The sequence below is a fragment of the Falco punctatus genome, assembly GCF_963210335.1.
Source record: "Falco punctatus genome assembly, chromosome: 1".
Classification (NCBI taxonomy): Eukaryota; Metazoa; Chordata; class Aves; order Falconiformes; family Falconidae; genus Falco; species Falco punctatus.
Window position 1 is genome coordinate 127,119,883 of NC_137580.1, and position 15,371 is coordinate 127,135,253.

Sequence of the window (15,371 nt, forward strand, 5' to 3'; positions counted from 1 at the left end):
GGCTCAGGGCACCCTGTAGCCCCTGGCCCGTGCCATGGCCACAAGGCAGCACCTATGACTGTCACAGAGCCGGGACAGCCTTGGGCACCCTCCAGCTCTGCTGGCCCCTCATGTCCCAAGGATTCAGTGTCATTTTAAAGAGAAAAAAGAGAAAGAAAAAAAAAAGAGAGAAAAAAAAAAGAAAAAGGGAAGAACTGGGCTTTGTGCCTCTCTCAAATACTGATTGGCTTTTTTTTCATCTTTGATGTTGCAGGCTAGTCTATACCGAGGAGGGTACAGCCGCTTCACTCCCTACTAGCAAGACAGACACAGCCCCTCCCACCACTAACACTGACTGCTCACTAGCACCAAACCAAACCAGGCAGACAGAGCCGAGGCCGAGCCTCTGGAGGAACCGCGGGCCCTGCCCGGGCGGGCTGGGGCTGGGGCTCAGGCTGGGCTCCGCCGAGCTGCGGCAGCCCACACCCGTAGGGTTACCTCAAGCTGCTCCGTCCCGCCGCCCGCCCGCGTCTCCTGCACCGTCTGCCTGCCCCGGCGCAGCCCTGCGCCTCGGTGCTGCCGAGCATCCCTGGGGGACCGTGGGGAGCAGGGCTCAGCCCCAGCGGCACCCTGTTCCCAGAACTGGGTCACGGGGTCCTAGCGCAGCTCCACAGCGGGCACTGCCCTTGCTGGGGGTGCAGGGGGCTCGACCCCCTGCGAGGCAGGAGGGGGGTGCTCTGCCCGCAGGCACGGTGCCGACGGTAGCCCCGGAGCAGCCCCTCTGCCCTCCCATAGGAGAGAGAGGAGCCAGCGGGGGCTGCTGTGAGCTCTGGGGTTGGAGCTGGGCTGGGGGTGTGTGCAGGAGCCCGGGGCCAGCCCCCCTGGCAGTAGCGCTTCTCAGGGCTGACTGCGTTGCTTGGCGGAGGAGCTCTGGTGCGGATGGCATGGGGCGCAGTGTGGGGCTCGGGGGGCTGGGGTGACACCCGTGTATCCCCTGGCCCACGGCTTGGCCAGGCTGCCCCGCGTGCTGTGCCAGTGAAAGACCTGCCTCTTTGTTTCTGTTGTAGTGAAACCGTGGCCGTTTCCTTCTGGGACCAGGAAGGGCAAAAAAATACACACACACACACACAAAAAAATAAAAAATAAAAAAATCAAAAGCAAAGCAACAAAAAAAAAAAAAAAAAAAAAAAAAAAAAAAAGCAAAGCGGCAACAGCCAAGTGAAAGTCCCATACTGTCCACACACGCACCGAGTGAGCGAGTCCCGGAGGAGCGCCGTGGCAAGCACGGACCGGCCGGACGCGCCAAGAGGAGCCCCTCTCCGCCCCGGCCCCGCAGCCCGTGGCAGGGAGGGAGAGCCGGCATGCCGCCGAGCGTGGGGGCGTCCGGAGGGGCCTCCGCCTGCCCGGGACCTGGGCACCACGTCTTCCTTTCAGCCCCGGCGCGGCAGCGCTGGGGGTGCCGGCAGAGCGCTGCGGCACGCCGCCCCCTCCCCAGCTCTGAGGGCTGGGCACCGGGGTGGGAACCTGGCTTCGTGTTTCCTGAGCTCCGGCGCTTGCCGGTCATCAGCGCATCAAGTGTGCGAGGCCCCGGCTCCACGGAGCCGGGGTGGCGGCGCAGCCGCTTTGCTGAGGCGCTGGGCGTTGCAGGGGGATGAGCCTCTGCCTTTTAAAGGGAATTTTTGTTAAGAGGAGCTTGCAACTCGCTTGCAATCCCTTTCCCCTCCCTCCTCTCCATCCCCTGACACACCCGGGGTTCCCACCCCGCAGGGAGCTTGCGGTCCCCTGCACTGAGCTGGAACGGGGACTGCCCCGATCCTGCTCCTGCTCCTACCTGCTCCACGGCGCAGGACATGCTCACGGCCACCCGTCCCTGCCCGAGACAGCGGGACCCCACCAGCCCTTGGCGCACCCTTGGCGCAGTGGTCTCAGCCATTGCATCGCCCAGGACTGGGGGCTGGCATCGCCTGCAGGGACCAGCCCGAGCCCCGGGGTCGGTCTTCAGCAGCCGGCATGCCGGGTCCGGTGCCCGGCAGCACAGGCGCTGCGGAGCGCACCCCGGGGCACAGCCCTGTCCCGCAGGGTCGCCTCGCGTTCAGCCCCCTGCCCCGCGTGGCTCCGCCACTCCTCAAACCTCACTTTATAGTCTGCAGATGCCCCCGATGCTCCAGCAATGAGCTCCCCCTTTTCTATTCCCGGTGTACATAGCCCCGGCCACCCCAGCCCCGCACCCCTGCCCCTGTACAAAGCTCCTTCCATCGCTGTACTGGCTTCTTCCTTACAGCACCCCCCCTGCGCCGGCTGCCGGCGCGCAGGCTGGCACTGGCCCATCCTGTATGCTTCAAAGGTGTGACCATTCTAATAAACAGTATTATTATTATTATTATTATTATTATTACTACAAGGATTATTATTATTATTGAAATTATTAATAAAGATTTCTTTCTTCAACCAGGGCGCCTCAGGTTTTGACTGGGGCATTGGCATGGGGCCATGGCTGGCATGGTGTATCTGACCATCCTGGCACACCTCTGGGCAGGGGGCTGCAGCCTGCAGCAGGCAAAGGCAGGGGGAACATGCTGAGGCCCCCATAGCAAGGGAGCGGGGTGCCGGCACGGCAAGGGTCCTCCCCTGGCTCTGCCAAGCATTTCATTTTTCAAACTGTCAGATAATTCATTTCAGAGTGAGTTCCCCGCCAGAGGAGCAGCAGCTTAACCGCTGACATATTAATTTTCCTGACTGGGAGCCAGTGTTGTTTGTGGGACTGGGGCTGGCACTCGGAGGGAGCTCGGGCTGTGTGACCCCGCTGCGTGGCGCGCTTGCCTGCCTCCCTGCCTGCTAATTGCTTGCTCACCAGACTGTGAGAAAATAATTGCTGCTATAAATTTTCTCTCCTTCCGTGCATAAGAGATCCAGGCGAGGTAGCCCGGGTGCAGCCACTGCCTGCCAGCCCTAGGGAGAGGGCAGCGCTGGGCTGCCCCTCAGGGGTGAGCGCTGCGGCAGAGCACCTGCACTGAGCACCAGATGGGGGACATCTCAGGGCAGGCACTGCCAGCCTGGCTGCATGCAGCTTGCAGGCAGTGAGGGCTGCAGGAGCTGGGGGAGTCCCCAGGCAGCCTGTCGCAGGGCCCTGGCCAGCACCCAGTGGGTCCCCACAGTGAGGGCTGAGCCCAGCCACAGTGATGGGAGAAGAGGGACCCACCAAAGCAGGATGATGAAATGCAGCCTCCACTCTTGAAGCCCCCTGCACACAGCCCACCCGCCAGCATGGAAGAGACAAGGACACGGGGCTGCACCACGCTTGCCTTTAATGCCCGTCTCGGCTGGTGCCGCTGGCCGGCTCAGAGTAGACCAGCACCAGCCGCCCCCAGTGGTCGGGGTCCACGGGCAGTTCATCACGCAGCACCGGCTCCACCAGCAGCTCTAGCCGGCAGGACTGGCCCGCCGCTGGCTGCGGCACCACCAGGCCCACGACACGGTACAGGCAGGCGTGCGCCAGCCCCAGGAGCTGCAGCGGCGTCTGGCCCTCGTGGCACCGGGCACCCTGGCTGAGGATGCGGAAGCAGCTGGCGCGGTTGGGTGGGAATGCCCAGCGGAGGGTGAGGCTGAGAGAGAGCTGCTTCGCCTCTGGGCCCTCCTGCCACCAGAGCTGCGAGGCTGTCAGGCTCTGCACCTGTGGCGGGGAGGCCACCACGCTGGCTGCATCCAGCACCTGCCGAGGGAACCACAGAACCATGGGGGCCGGGACCAAAAGCAGTGGGTGCCCACCCACCCTCCCAGCGCGGGGCAGCGTGGGGCAGCACCGGGATGGATGGCTCCCAGCCGGCAGTGGTGGGCACTCACCCGGATCTCTCCGAGGAGGCATGTGAAGGGGGTCTCCTGCAGGCTGGGCTGGTGGCAGGACAAGAGCAGGGAGAGGTCTCGCAGGCTGCAGTCCTGCAGGTCCAGCTCGTAGCACCTGAGAGTGAAGGGGCAGAGCGGGCACAGTGCTGGGGGGGCCCCAAGGCACCCACACCTTCCCATGGGCACAGACAGCCAGCAGGGCACTCACCGGCGAGTCCAGCCATGGGAGCTGCGGTCGCAGGCAGCAAGCAGCTCGGCGAGGTGGGGTGGGGGTGCCGGGAGGAACCGGGGGTGGTGGCGGCTGTTGGGCTCTGCCAGAAGAAGTAGGGTCAGGGGGGCAAGGGGCTGAGCTGGTCCCATGCCCTGCAGTAGGTGCTTACTGCAGAGAGCACAGAGGGGGTAGGGTCCTCACCCGGCAGGGAGGTGATGTTGCCCTCGTGGCAGGTACGCGAGTCCCAGGTGGTGAGCTCCAGCGCAACCATCAGTTCATCAGGGTGCGGCCCCTCCAGCTTGTAGACCATGGTCAGGAAGAGCTTCGGGGGTGCCAGCATCTGCAAAGAGAAAAGGCTGATGACCCCAAATCCACCCAGAGAGAGAGAGAGAGAGAGAGAGAGGAGAGAAAAAGAAGATGGATCAGGTTAGATCTGCTGGGTGGTGCGGGCAGCGAGCCCCATGGCACACTCACCACGAGGTCCCAGGGCCACACAGCCCTGCCTGGCCAGCACGATGCCAGCCCAGCACTGAGGAGATGGCAAGGGGGCTTCACTCCAACTCACCGGATGGCCACACGCTCCTCGCCGGCAGGGATGGACCCCTGCAGCCTCAGGGAGCTGCCCCCGCACCAGGCATCCTGCAGACAACAGCTGGTGCTCAGCCGGCCCTTGTGCTCTGGGTAGAGCGGCTGGATCTCTTGCGCACTCAGGTCATACCAGGGGCCAGCCTCTTCCTCCTGCAGGACAGGGCGAGCTGGGCCGGGCAGGTGGCCAGGAGCAGGGACGCCCCTGCCCAGCCCACCCCTGCCCAGCTGCAGCTGAGCCATCACCCCACACTCACCATCCCAGCCAGGAACCTGCTGGTGCCCATGCCCAGGCTGAAGGAGGTGGTGAGGGGCAGCGTGCAGATGCTGTGCGTGGGCAGGTACTCAGACAGCGAGCCCCAGAACCTGGAGGAAAAGGTGGGTGTCAGGGCCGAGACCCCTACTACAGCCACTGCCCCGGCACGGCCTCGGGCATCACTTGAGCTGGGGCAGAGCAGGGCCAGCCTGGCCCTGGCCAGCAGCCACAGTCGCCCAACAGCCCTGTCCCACTGCCCCACAGCCCTCCGGGCCTGGGGTGCTCCTGGCCCGTTCTGCCCCCAACAGCCCCAGCTCCACTGAGCCGCCCTCACTTGTTCTCGTTGTGCAGGAAGTTTTCCTCCCCCAGGTGCTCGTAGACCCAGCCAGGAGCAAAGATGGCTGCAGAGAGGCCATGCTGGCGGATCAGGCGCAGGGACTGCAGAGATGAGCAGTGAGCAGCATGGGCTGGGCAAGGCAGTCACCTTGTAACCTGTCATGTCCCCACTCCCCCAGGTCCCACTGGCCCCGTGGTGAGGCAGGACAACACCATGGGGATGTGCTGTGGCATCTCCCACCCCAGGGACTGCAGCACTGGGATCCCCTGGCTCCCTCTCCATGCATGGCTGGCAGCACAGTGGCTCCAGGTTCCCCTGCTCCTTGCCTCTATGACCCCAGGTTAGTGGTGTAGCGCGGCACGGCACAGCATGGCACGGCATGGCCATTGGTTGGGGCTCAGAGCCTTGCACTGGAGGGAGGCCCAGGGTCCCACTCTGGCCCGGTGTCGCGACGGAGGGAAGACACAGTCACTCAATATGAGTGATCAGCAGACTTCCCTCCGTCGCGACAGCCTGGTCCTGGCACACCCACCTTGTCAGTGTCGAAGCCACCACCGACCACGTCCCCACGGGCAAAGACATCAATGCCAACATAGACATCGGTGCGGCGTGGCCCAGCCAGCCCGCATGTGCGCTCCAGGTGCTCCTCCTTCCAGTTGTAGTTGGTGAACAGCCCATCACAGGCATCGAAGAACACCCTGGGAACAAGGGTGAGGGTGGCAGGACAGATACTGTGGCTGTCCCTACAGACCACCCCACCAAGGGCTGTGCAGGCCATGCCCTGAGCACCCTCAAGAGCTGGGTTTGGGGTGGGCTCACACCACCTCTACCCAGGGCCAGTTTTGCCTGGGCAAGGTGATGGGACAGGGCCCAGCCTCACCTGTTCTCCTCGTTCAGCTCATTCTGCCATCTCAGCGTGCCGTTCTGCAGGACGCTGTCATACCAGATCACCAGCCCCCCTGGCATGGCGCTGTGCACCTGCACCGTCAGGTGCTGCAGGAAGGCGGGCAGGTTCCTTGCCGCTGCTGCCTGCCAGGGGACAGCAGGGACAGGTTGGCATGGGGCAGGCAAGGGGTCCTGCACAAGAGCAGCGTGAGGGCAGGGGAGGAGGCAGGGAGGGCAGGGTGCAAATGCTCACGCTCAGCATGTTCTCTATGTTGACCAGCCAGCCGTCGAAGCGGTAGTGCTGGGCAATGCGGGCCAGCTGCTCGCTCACAGCGTGGTACGCCTCCTCCCCACCAGCCAGGAATGACTCACACAGCTTCTCCCCATCCGTCCACTCCGTGATGAATGTGCCTGGGCAGGCGGTGAGAGCAGTGTCAGCCACGTGCCCTGGCAAACCCCCCATGCTCCTGGGGCTCTCCCCAGCCCAGTCCTGCAGCCCCCAGCCCTGCAGCTGGTCCTGCCCTCACCCAGCACAGTGACGCCATTCCTGTGCGCCGCATTGGTCCAGCACACGGGCGGGATGGTGACAGTGTGGTGGCTGAAGTAGATGAAGACATCGATGTACCGCCAGTGGTAGAAGACGTAGGGGTTGCGTGTGGCTGAGCCCTGGATGAACCTGCAGCGGCAGAAAGAGGCAAGTTGGGCAATGCAGGAAGAACACTAGCAGTGGGGCTGGGAAGGGGCATGACTCATGCCCAGCTGTGGCACTGAGCCACCCCCGCAGACCCCAGCCAGGGCTGGCCTGGGCAAGGCCACCATTCTCCGGCTAAGCCGGCAGGGAACAAATCAAGCAGAAGCCAAAGGGGTTTGGGATTTGAGATGTTGAGCCCTGCTGCCACATCTCCCTTTTGCTCAGCACGTACCTGTCCTCCAGGTACCCGCCGCGCATGTCGTGGCACACCAGCGTCCGGGGCCTCTGGCTGCCCAGCGGGGGCTGGCGCTCTGCCAGCGGCACAGCGGAGACGTTGAAGTCGTCGTTGCTGTCGGGCTGCCAGGAGAGCAGCTCCTCCAGGCCGGACAAGGAGAAGCTGATGGGCTCTGTCGTGCTGGTATCGAAGTGCCTCGCTGGGGCAGGGGGGACTTGGTCAGCGGGGAGCCCGTGCGGCTCAGCACCGGCCCGGGGGGGCCGGGGGGACCCGGGGGCACCGTTCCCGCCGTGCCTCACCTGGCAGGGGCTGCGGGCGGGCGCTGACGGTGTCGTGCAGGACGGTGGTTCCCCGGGGCTCCGCCGCCGGCTGGAAGCTGCCCGGGGAGCGGGGTGAGGGCCGGGCAGCCCCCTGTCCCGTAGGCCCCCTGCCCCCGGCGCCGGGCCAGCACCGCGGCCAGCGCCGCCGAGCCCAGGCCAGCCCGGCCCCGGCCCCGGCCCCGGCCCCGGCCCCGGCCCCGGCCCCGGCGCGCCGCCCGCCGCCCACCTCCGCCGCCGCCGCTCGGCCCGCTCCGCCTCGGCCTCCGCTGGCGCCTCAGTCCCGGCCCGCTTCCCGCGCCGTGCCGGGCCCTCCTGCGCCGCCGCCGCCGCCATGGCGCTGCCGCCGCTGCCCGCTCCGACGGCGCCGGCACCGCACGGCCCGCCCCGGCCGGGGGCACCGCCCCGGAGCTCCGCCCGCCCCGGCCCGGCCCCGCACCGCCCCCAGTGCCCGCCCCGCCGCCGCCGCCTGCGCCGGGAGTCCCGGGGTGGGATGTGTTCTAGGGTGAGGACGTGTCTTCCAGAGTGGGAAATGTGTCTTGAGATGGGCTGCGTGCCCTGGGACAGGGCCACGTGTCCTGGGATGGGACGTGTGTCCCGGGCTGGGGATGTGTGTCCTGGGACAGGGATATGTGTCCTGGAATGGGGTTGTGTCCCGGGATGGAACATGTGTCCTGAGATGGGCTGCATGCCCTGGGATGGGGCCATATGTCCTGGGATGGACTGTGTGTCCCAGGATGGGGATGTATTTCCCAGGATGGGACATGTGTTCTGGGATGGGGACATGTCTCCCAGGATGGGACATGCTGCATGCCCTGGGATGGGGCCACATGTCCCAGAATGGACTGTGTGGTGGGATGGGACATGTGTGCTGGGATGTGATGTGTGTCCCTGGACAGGCCCTGCTGGGCAGACTGGGACACAGCTGGTTCCCAGGCTGGCGGCCACCCCAAGGAGGCAGCCCCCTCAACTCATGCCACCTGCCAGCAGCCCCAGCCCTGCCTGCCATCCGTGAGGCTGGAGGCTGCCATGGGACTTTGCCCTCACCATGTGGCTGGGAGGGGGGCCCGAGCTGCCTCCCGCTGTCCTGCTGGGTCCCTGGGACCAGCCCTGCGGGGACAGCAGGACAGGGGCCCTACAGGCACCACCAGCTCCAGACAGCCTGACCAGCCTCACCACCCACCCTCCACCCACCATGAGGTCACTATTTAAGCTCAGCCCTGAGCTCTCCCTGTTGTGCTGGGTGGATGGGATGCTGCTCTGCAGCTACAACCCCAGCCCTGCAGCTACAGCCCTGCTCTGCCCAGTCACAGACCCACCAATCCAGCCTCTGACCACAGGCTTCCCAGCTTGATCTCAGGCCCATTTCATCACTGTGGACTTGCTGGATGATCAGGACTCTTGGTAAACCTGGTCACCACCCACAGCCCACCCTGCTCACAGGCTGATGGGTCTGTTACTGCACTCAGCTCCCCACCCTTAGGGAGCTGCTGGCCTTTGCAGGCCTGGCTCAGGTCTCCCTGGCTCTCCTGGGACCAGCTGCCCTTCCCCTCCCACCACTGGCTGGGCAGCACGGTGCCAGCCTGTAGCTCTTGGGGAGCCCCCACACCCTGGCAGTGGGAACCTGCCCTAAGCTGCACAGAGCCTCTGCACACACAACACAAGAGGACACAGAACGTGTGAGTAGGATTTAAAGTTGTGGGGTGTTTAATGTGGTCACAAGCTGTACAGAGAGTGGTGGGCAGCACACTGTCCCAGGCCCTGCTTTGCTATTGCATCTACAAAAAATACAAAGCCTAGCCAGCAGATAATTTAACTGAAGAGGAAGCAGCTGAGGCCTCGCACCCAGGGCTGCCGGCAAGGTGCCAACCCCTCCTTGGTAGCATCGGCACCCAGCAGAGGCTGTGGCGGAGGGAACTGCAATGGGGACTTGCAAAGGGGAACAGATACAATCTGTTCCCCCATGGGAGCACTTGGGGAGGCTCAGCACAGAGAGTACCCAGCATTGTGCTGCAATATCTGTGCTGTTGGGACCCAGCTCTGCAGAGAGAGGGGCCCTTAGTGGTTTTACTGCCTTTCCTGCTGGGTGCTGAGCACCCTCTGCCCTTTTGCAGAAGGAGCCTGCCGCACATGGCATGGTGCAAGGGGCGGCAAGGGAAAAAGACAGTGTGTGTATCTGCGCTGCCTCTCACCAGGGCACTGCCAAGCAAACCCCAAACACAAGCTCACAGCCATTGCCACAACTGACTATGCCCCAGCAAACCCAGCTCTGACACAGGCACAGGTGGGGATGAGTTCCCTACCTGCCCCAGGCGAGTGACTGCTTGCCAGGTCACAAATGCAGCAGAGGCTGGAAATGGCTCTGACTCTTCCAGGTACATAGGCTCAGCCTCGAGGAGCTGGGCGTGGGGGCATTCACACACTGGTACAGCTGCTGGCAGTAGTAGCGTGTAGAAGGGCTAACAGCTTAATGGTGGGTGGCATGCCTGGGGCAAGAGGGCAGCTGGGGCTCCTCAGACATCTGCCCCAGGGGAGGAGGAGCACGGTGGACCAGGTGCTCAGGGGTCCCCACTGTACTTGATGAGGTGGCCGCTGAAGGTGATGTAAGTGTCATACTCATCGCTGAAGATGGCATTCTCACGCTCGCCCTTGTAGAGCCGCACCCAGACCTCATCCTGCTCCTGCAGCTCCAACATGACGCTTTGGCTCTGCATGATGCTGCGGTCACTCACCTGGGCATAAAGGATGACCACCTCTGCCCCATTGCGCATGATGTGCAGGTACGTCTCTTTCTGGTTCCAGGTGTGCACGTTGAGGCTGAAGTAGTAGATCCCAGGGACGTAGCAGTAGAACTTGCCCGTGAACATGTTGAAGTGCTCGTAGAGGTTGACAAACTGTGTGTCGAAGATGAGGGTCTGGTAGTAGTCATTGCTGTGCAGGGGCTTCTTGCGGCCCACTGAAAAGGCAGCGTAGTGGCTCTTGCAGCGTTCCCCTGGGGCGCCCATGCTGCCCTTCTGTCCCTTGGGCCCTGCGTGGCCTCGGCTGCCGGCCACCCCTGTCTTGCCAAACTTGCCCTGCATGCCTCGCTCACCGCGGTCCCCCTTCTCGCCTGGGCAAAGCAGGAGGGAGAGTTGCACTGTCAGAGGCGGGTGCCATGTCTGAACCCTGGAAACCCCTTTGCCTGGCAGAAAAGGATGGAGACAGCAGGGACGCCCCCCCACCAGCCCTGCCCAGAGCCCACCAGCACAGGAGCAGCTCACACCCCACAATGGCTCCTGCCCACTGCCCCTTTGTCTGTGCAGGGTGCTGGACCACAGGCACCAGCCTCTGCTTCTTGCTCCCAGTTCGTGCAAGACTGGCATCCCAGAGAGCCAGCACTGGGAGCCCAGCTTTGTGCTGGCCTTGGGAGGATGCTGGCAGACCAGGCAGGCTGATGGAGTGCCGGGGCTGCAGGTTTGGCCATGAGCATTGCTGCAGTGTGGGGCCCTGACAGCTCTCACCTTTCAGGATGGTCATGTTGATTTGAGGCAGAGGCTGGTACTGGGTGTAGGAGAAGCGCTGGTCGGCCGGCTCACAGCAGCGAACACAGCGGGGCCGTGGGGGCAGCCCCTCCTGGGCACTGCCAGCCTTCTGCTCCTGGATGGCCCTAGGAGGGCAGAAAGCAAAGCGCAACAGGGAGCTACAGGTGGGGGCTGAGGCCCTTGGCAGTGTCACGGCTGCCCTGGCCCCGGGGTCCCCTCACCTGGCAGCATGGTGCTGAGGTGGTGTCTCCTTGGGGTCCGTCTGCAAACGCTGGTCGGGGCTGGGGCTGAGCTGGCTCCCTGAAGAAGAGGGCAGCAGCAGGCAGGAAAGCAGCAGGACACTGGGCGCCCAAAGCCCCTCCATGCTGTGGCAGTGCCCTGTGAGGTGCCAGGGATAGCTGAGGGGGACAGCAAGGCCTGGCAGAGCTGGAAGATTCAGAGATGCCCTGCCACACTAGCCTGGCGGTGCCCTGCACTGTCCCCAGGACAGGACCTGATGCACTATGCGGCCCCAGACAGGGCACAGATGTGTTTCCAGCCCCAAAAAGCTGCTCTTGCAGCAACCCTTCCCCAGCAGAGCCCGCAGCATGGGCATGTGCATCTCTTCCAACTGCAGGGACCATCTGTACCTAAATAGCTGCTTTTAGCTAGGCTGTGTGCCTTGGTGACACTCCAGTGAGTGCCTGGGGAGACCCACGTTTGGAGCAGTGCAGGGGCTCTGGTCCTGCTAAGAGCTGGGGCTGTGCAGCCCCCAGAGCCCTGGCATGCATGGAAGAAAAAATTACCCGGGGAGCCAAGGGCAGAGCAGAGCAGCAGCCTCTGGCTGACTGTCTAAGCCCTGGGCCAAACATAGCTGCTCCTACTCAGCCTGGCTTTAGCTGCCTCCCAAGGATGCCCAAAAATGGCAACTTGGGGTCTCAGCACCCAAAAAAATTACAGGTAGCTCCAGGTGCCACAGGGCAGATGTCAGGGTGCAGCCCTGCCTATTGTGGGGGAACCCCGGCCCTGCCTGGGGAGGGTGCCTGCATCCCTCCTACACCACAGCTTGCCAGGATGCCTGCAGCACAGGCTGCACAGACCCCAGGAAAGGGGCTTCTGTGCCCCAGGAGCTGCCATCTCTTGGCCCTCAGTGTGAGAGCTTGCAAGGAGGCCAGACCCACTTCTCTGGAGATGTGGATGTGGGCTGGCAGCCCCAGCTGGGAGCCAGTTGCAACAGGGAGAAAACTTCCTGGCACCCCCGATTCCTGCATGGGGCCAAAGCTAATATTTGCAGTAGCTGGTGGCACCATGGCCCAGCCCAGGCAGCCCTGCTGCCCTTCCTCATCTTATCATAGCCTTATCTGCTGGAGATGTGGGGTTGGGCACACCCCACACCTGGCCCTGTGGCTCTGAAGGCGCCAGGATGGTCACGACCAAACACATGTGCAGCACTGCCCGGCTGCTTGGCATCGTGCAACCACAGGGTCTGAGGTGGTGCTGGGGCACAGCTGGCTGGCACAGGGCTGCAGGTGTGGGCTGCCTGGTCCCACACCCTGCCATGATGGGGCCTTGCAGCGCTGGGATGGAGAAGGCTGCTGAGTCCTGTACTGTCAGGTGCCTCCCCGAAGGGGCACATCCTTTGCCTTTCTCCCCTCCCCAAACAGCCTCCCCCCGCACTACCTGGCTCTGCTCTCCAGGTTCTGCAGGGATCCTAGATCCCCTGCCCCAAGGGGCAAAGGTCCCCACACAGCACAGCCCTTCGTCCTGGGGGTGGGCCAGGCCAAGGGGAAGGATTCTGGGGCAGAATCCTGTTGTTTTGGTGAACACCCGCCTTCCAAACACCAGGGTCCCCAGTCAGCGATCACTGAGCCAGCCCCCAGGCAGACTATTGTCCCCTGAGCACAGGGGCTGGTGGGGTCAGAGGACCGGTGGGAACAGGAGACTGGGCAGGCATGCTCCAGCAGAGGGTGTTTGAGGCCAGGATGGATGCCTGGCTTGTGAGTCACCTTCACTGGGACTAGGTGGAGGGATGGGGGAAGGCTCCAAAGGGCTTTCCTACTGCTTCAATCCTTTGCAGAGGGCCTGTTCCCTCACACACTTTTCTCGGTGCCTGTGTCCCAGCTTGTGTCCCTCCCTGCTCTCTCTCGCCCTGTTATCTCTGCCCAAGTCCTGCTGTGCTGCCGGCTATGGGGAGAGGCAGGGCTGTGGGCACTGTGCGTGGGCAGCCTGGCACCGTATCCTCTGTGCCCTGGCCTGGTGCCTGCCCATGCTCAGCTCTGTTGTCAGGGGAGAAGCGGATCCATGGATAGAAGCAAGGAGGAGGCCAGTCAGGGGCTTGTGAGCAGATATCATCCAGGAGAGCCTTGGCCCTGGCTCTCTTCGCCCTGCTTGGCCTCCAGTTATGCCAGCCACATGCCAGAGAGCATGGCACGCAGCCTGCTGGTGTTTTGGGAAACCCGTGGCTTTCCCTCAGCTCTGGGACCATCAAACCAGACATTTTCCCTGAGACCCAAAGCAGGCTCAACCCTAGGGAAAAAATGCAGCTTTGCAGGGAACTGCTCCACAAGGAGAAGAAATCCTTCACCAGAAAATTCCCACTGAGAAAGGCAGCATGCTTCCCAGGCTGTCATAGGGCTGGAAATGGAGGCGAGTGTCCTGTGCACACAGAGCGCTGTCAGTGGCATGGTGCACCCAGCAACAGCATGCAGGGCTCACTGGGCCCCTGAACACATGTCCGCAGGCGCACCGGGCAGGAGGTGCCTATGTATGCACAGGCATATACAGCCCTGCTGAAGGGATGGTGTTTTTCCTGTCAGGATTGGATGCTTTCCAGGAGCCGTTTGGAGATTTAAATTAAGTGGCTGCTAAAGCTTTGTGACTGCAAGTCAAAACATCCTGAAATACATCCTAGATGGTGATAAAGACAAGAATGAAACAAGCAAAACCCCTGGGAGGGGTTGAAGGGGCTCAGAGCAGTGGGCGGCATGGAGGCAGCAGGACCTACACACTCACCTCATCCTACCGGCTCAGGGTGGTGGATAGAGCCCTCCCCAAGCTGCAGCAGCTGGAGCTGCGTTGCCTCTGGGGTCATGCTGGTGGGATGGCTTCCCCCTGCCTTTTGCTGCAGCAGCTGGAATGGCTGCAGAGCTGTTTGTGCCCCCAGAGCAGCACAGACCCAGCAGGCAGCAGGGTGGGAGCTGTGTGGAGCAGCTGTGGTGAAGGACCAGCAGGGTGGTTGCAGCCTTCCAGCTCCTGCAGCACCAGCCAGATGCTGTCCTAGGGACCCCAGCAGCTACCACGTCCCTGTCCCCTGCACATGCCTGGGGACAGCCTGGCCCTGGGTTTTATGTGCTCATAGGGACTGTTTTTTGGGGCACAGGGCTGGGGGAGCTGCGGTGGATCTGTGCTGGGTCAAGCCTGTGCTGCAAGTTCCAGTACTAACCACCTCCCAGTGTCTGTCCTTGCCAAGCTGCTGTGGGTCAGGCTGTGACCCCAGACTGTGGGGCTCAGCCCTGTGGTCCCCACCACCCCTTCGCAGGCAGGGCAGGGTCCTCACTCAACTGACCGGACTGGATAGGGGGGACCCTGGTCACCGCTGCTGGACATGCCCCAGGGCACCCATGCGACCAGTGAGGTGGAGCCACCTCATGAGTGAATCCACACCAGTGCTGCTGTGCCCTGACAGCACCCGCAAATGGGTACACAATAAGGTGCTGGTCCTAGGCCTGCAGGGCCCTCCCCCAAACCTGCCCCCTACCTACCTCCGGGGCAGAGTTGCTCCCTCCTGGTGCTGCCTTGCCTTCCCTAGAGCATCCCTCTGTACTGCCCTGCCAGCCCCCAGGCACGGGGCAGAGCCTGCCTGCAGCGGATCGGCTGCCTCCCACTCCAGCAGCCTCTTCTCCTCCTCCGGCCTGGGCGGAAATGCACTTTCTAGAAAGTAAAGGAGGCAGCAGAGGAGCAGACCAGGCGTGCAGCCCTCCCACTGCCAGATGTGAGCCCAGCAGCGCGGGCGGCTGGCGTTAACCATGTGTGCTCCCAGCGCCTACCAGCACCGGGCCAGCAGCCATGACCAGCGCTGGCCCAAGGTCAGGGAATGGCAGCAGCACATACCAGGGGCTTCGCTGGGACCTTTCACAGACAGCCAGACACACACACGTGTCCCACAGCGCTGGGCAGGACCTGGCCCCACTCCCTGCACCCCAAGTGCTGGGGGGACACGGGCCCCGTCCCAGTTAACGCTGGTGTGTCAGGAGCCGCGGGCTGGGGCCTGCCTGCACCGGGGGCTGCACCCGGGGACATGCCCACCCGAGGCTGGGCCGCAGGAGACACCACTCCGCAGAGCCGGCTCAGCCCGCGTCCTGCGGCCCCCCTGCCCATCGCTGGGTTCCAACAGCACGTGTGCGGGGGGCCGGGACCGGTCGGGGCTGACCGGTCCGTTGTCGCCGTGCCCGGCCCGGTTCGGCCGCGAAGCAGGCCGTGGGGTGGACTGCAGCTCCCAGCAGCCCCCGCGGCGCAGGGCGGCAATGATGCGCGAG

General features: G+C 63.6%; 3 protein-coding genes across 17 annotated transcripts in view; 1 reads left to right on the forward strand and 2 right to left on the reverse strand.

Moving 5' to 3' along the window:
* The window catches only part of RBFOX3 (RNA binding fox-1 homolog 3), a 147,458-nt gene extending 145,095 nt beyond the window's left edge, over positions 1-2,363 (forward strand). For 12 of the 13 annotated variants that reach the window (XM_080381436.1, XM_080381437.1, XM_080381435.1 and 9 more), the window contains one exon: positions 254-2,363. In XM_080381436.1, coding sequence (XP_080237562.1) covers positions 254-298 — 45 coding nt within the window. In that variant the 3' untranslated portion in view covers positions 299-2,363. The remainder of the gene's footprint in view (positions 1-253) is intronic. The other variant, XM_080381442.1, reaches the window with a different exon arrangement.
* Positions 2,364-3,267: 904 nt separating this feature from the next.
* Positions 3,268-8,918, reverse strand: ENGASE (endo-beta-N-acetylglucosaminidase). Of its 2 annotated transcripts, none has more exons than XM_080381291.1 (14): positions 7,566-8,918; positions 7,319-7,395; positions 7,017-7,218; positions 6,621-6,769; positions 6,347-6,504; positions 6,089-6,237; positions 5,741-5,906; positions 5,206-5,309; positions 4,873-4,981; positions 4,596-4,669; positions 4,232-4,386; positions 4,028-4,130; positions 3,820-3,934; positions 3,268-3,688 (listed from the first exon to the last, which is right to left on the reverse strand). In XM_080381291.1, the coding sequence occupies exons 1-14, from the start codon at positions 8,120-8,122 to the stop codon at positions 3,284-3,286; spliced, it is 2,523 nt and encodes an 840-aa protein (XP_080237417.1). In that variant the 5' UTR covers positions 8,123-8,918; the 3' UTR covers positions 3,268-3,283. The 2 variants fall into 2 exon arrangements, with proteins under 2 accessions (XP_080237417.1, XP_080237416.1); XM_080381290.1 differs by having other exon boundaries at positions 4,596-4,768.
* A 102-nt stretch (positions 8,919-9,020) lies between these two features.
* C1QTNF1 (C1q and TNF related 1) lies at positions 9,021-15,279 on the reverse strand. Of its 2 annotated transcripts, none has more exons than XM_080381562.1 (4): positions 14,598-15,279; positions 11,079-11,235; positions 10,837-10,982; positions 9,021-10,292 (listed from the first exon to the last, which is right to left on the reverse strand). In XM_080381562.1, exons 2-4 carry the CDS (start codon positions 11,219-11,221, stop codon positions 9,895-9,897), a joined length of 687 nt encoding a protein of 228 aa, XP_080237688.1. In that variant the 5' UTR covers positions 11,222-11,235; positions 14,598-15,279; the 3' UTR covers positions 9,021-9,894. The 2 variants fall into 2 exon arrangements, with proteins under 2 accessions (XP_080237688.1, XP_080237687.1); XM_080381561.1 differs by having other exon boundaries at positions 9,021-10,445.
* Positions 15,280-15,371: the final 92 nt, after the last annotated feature.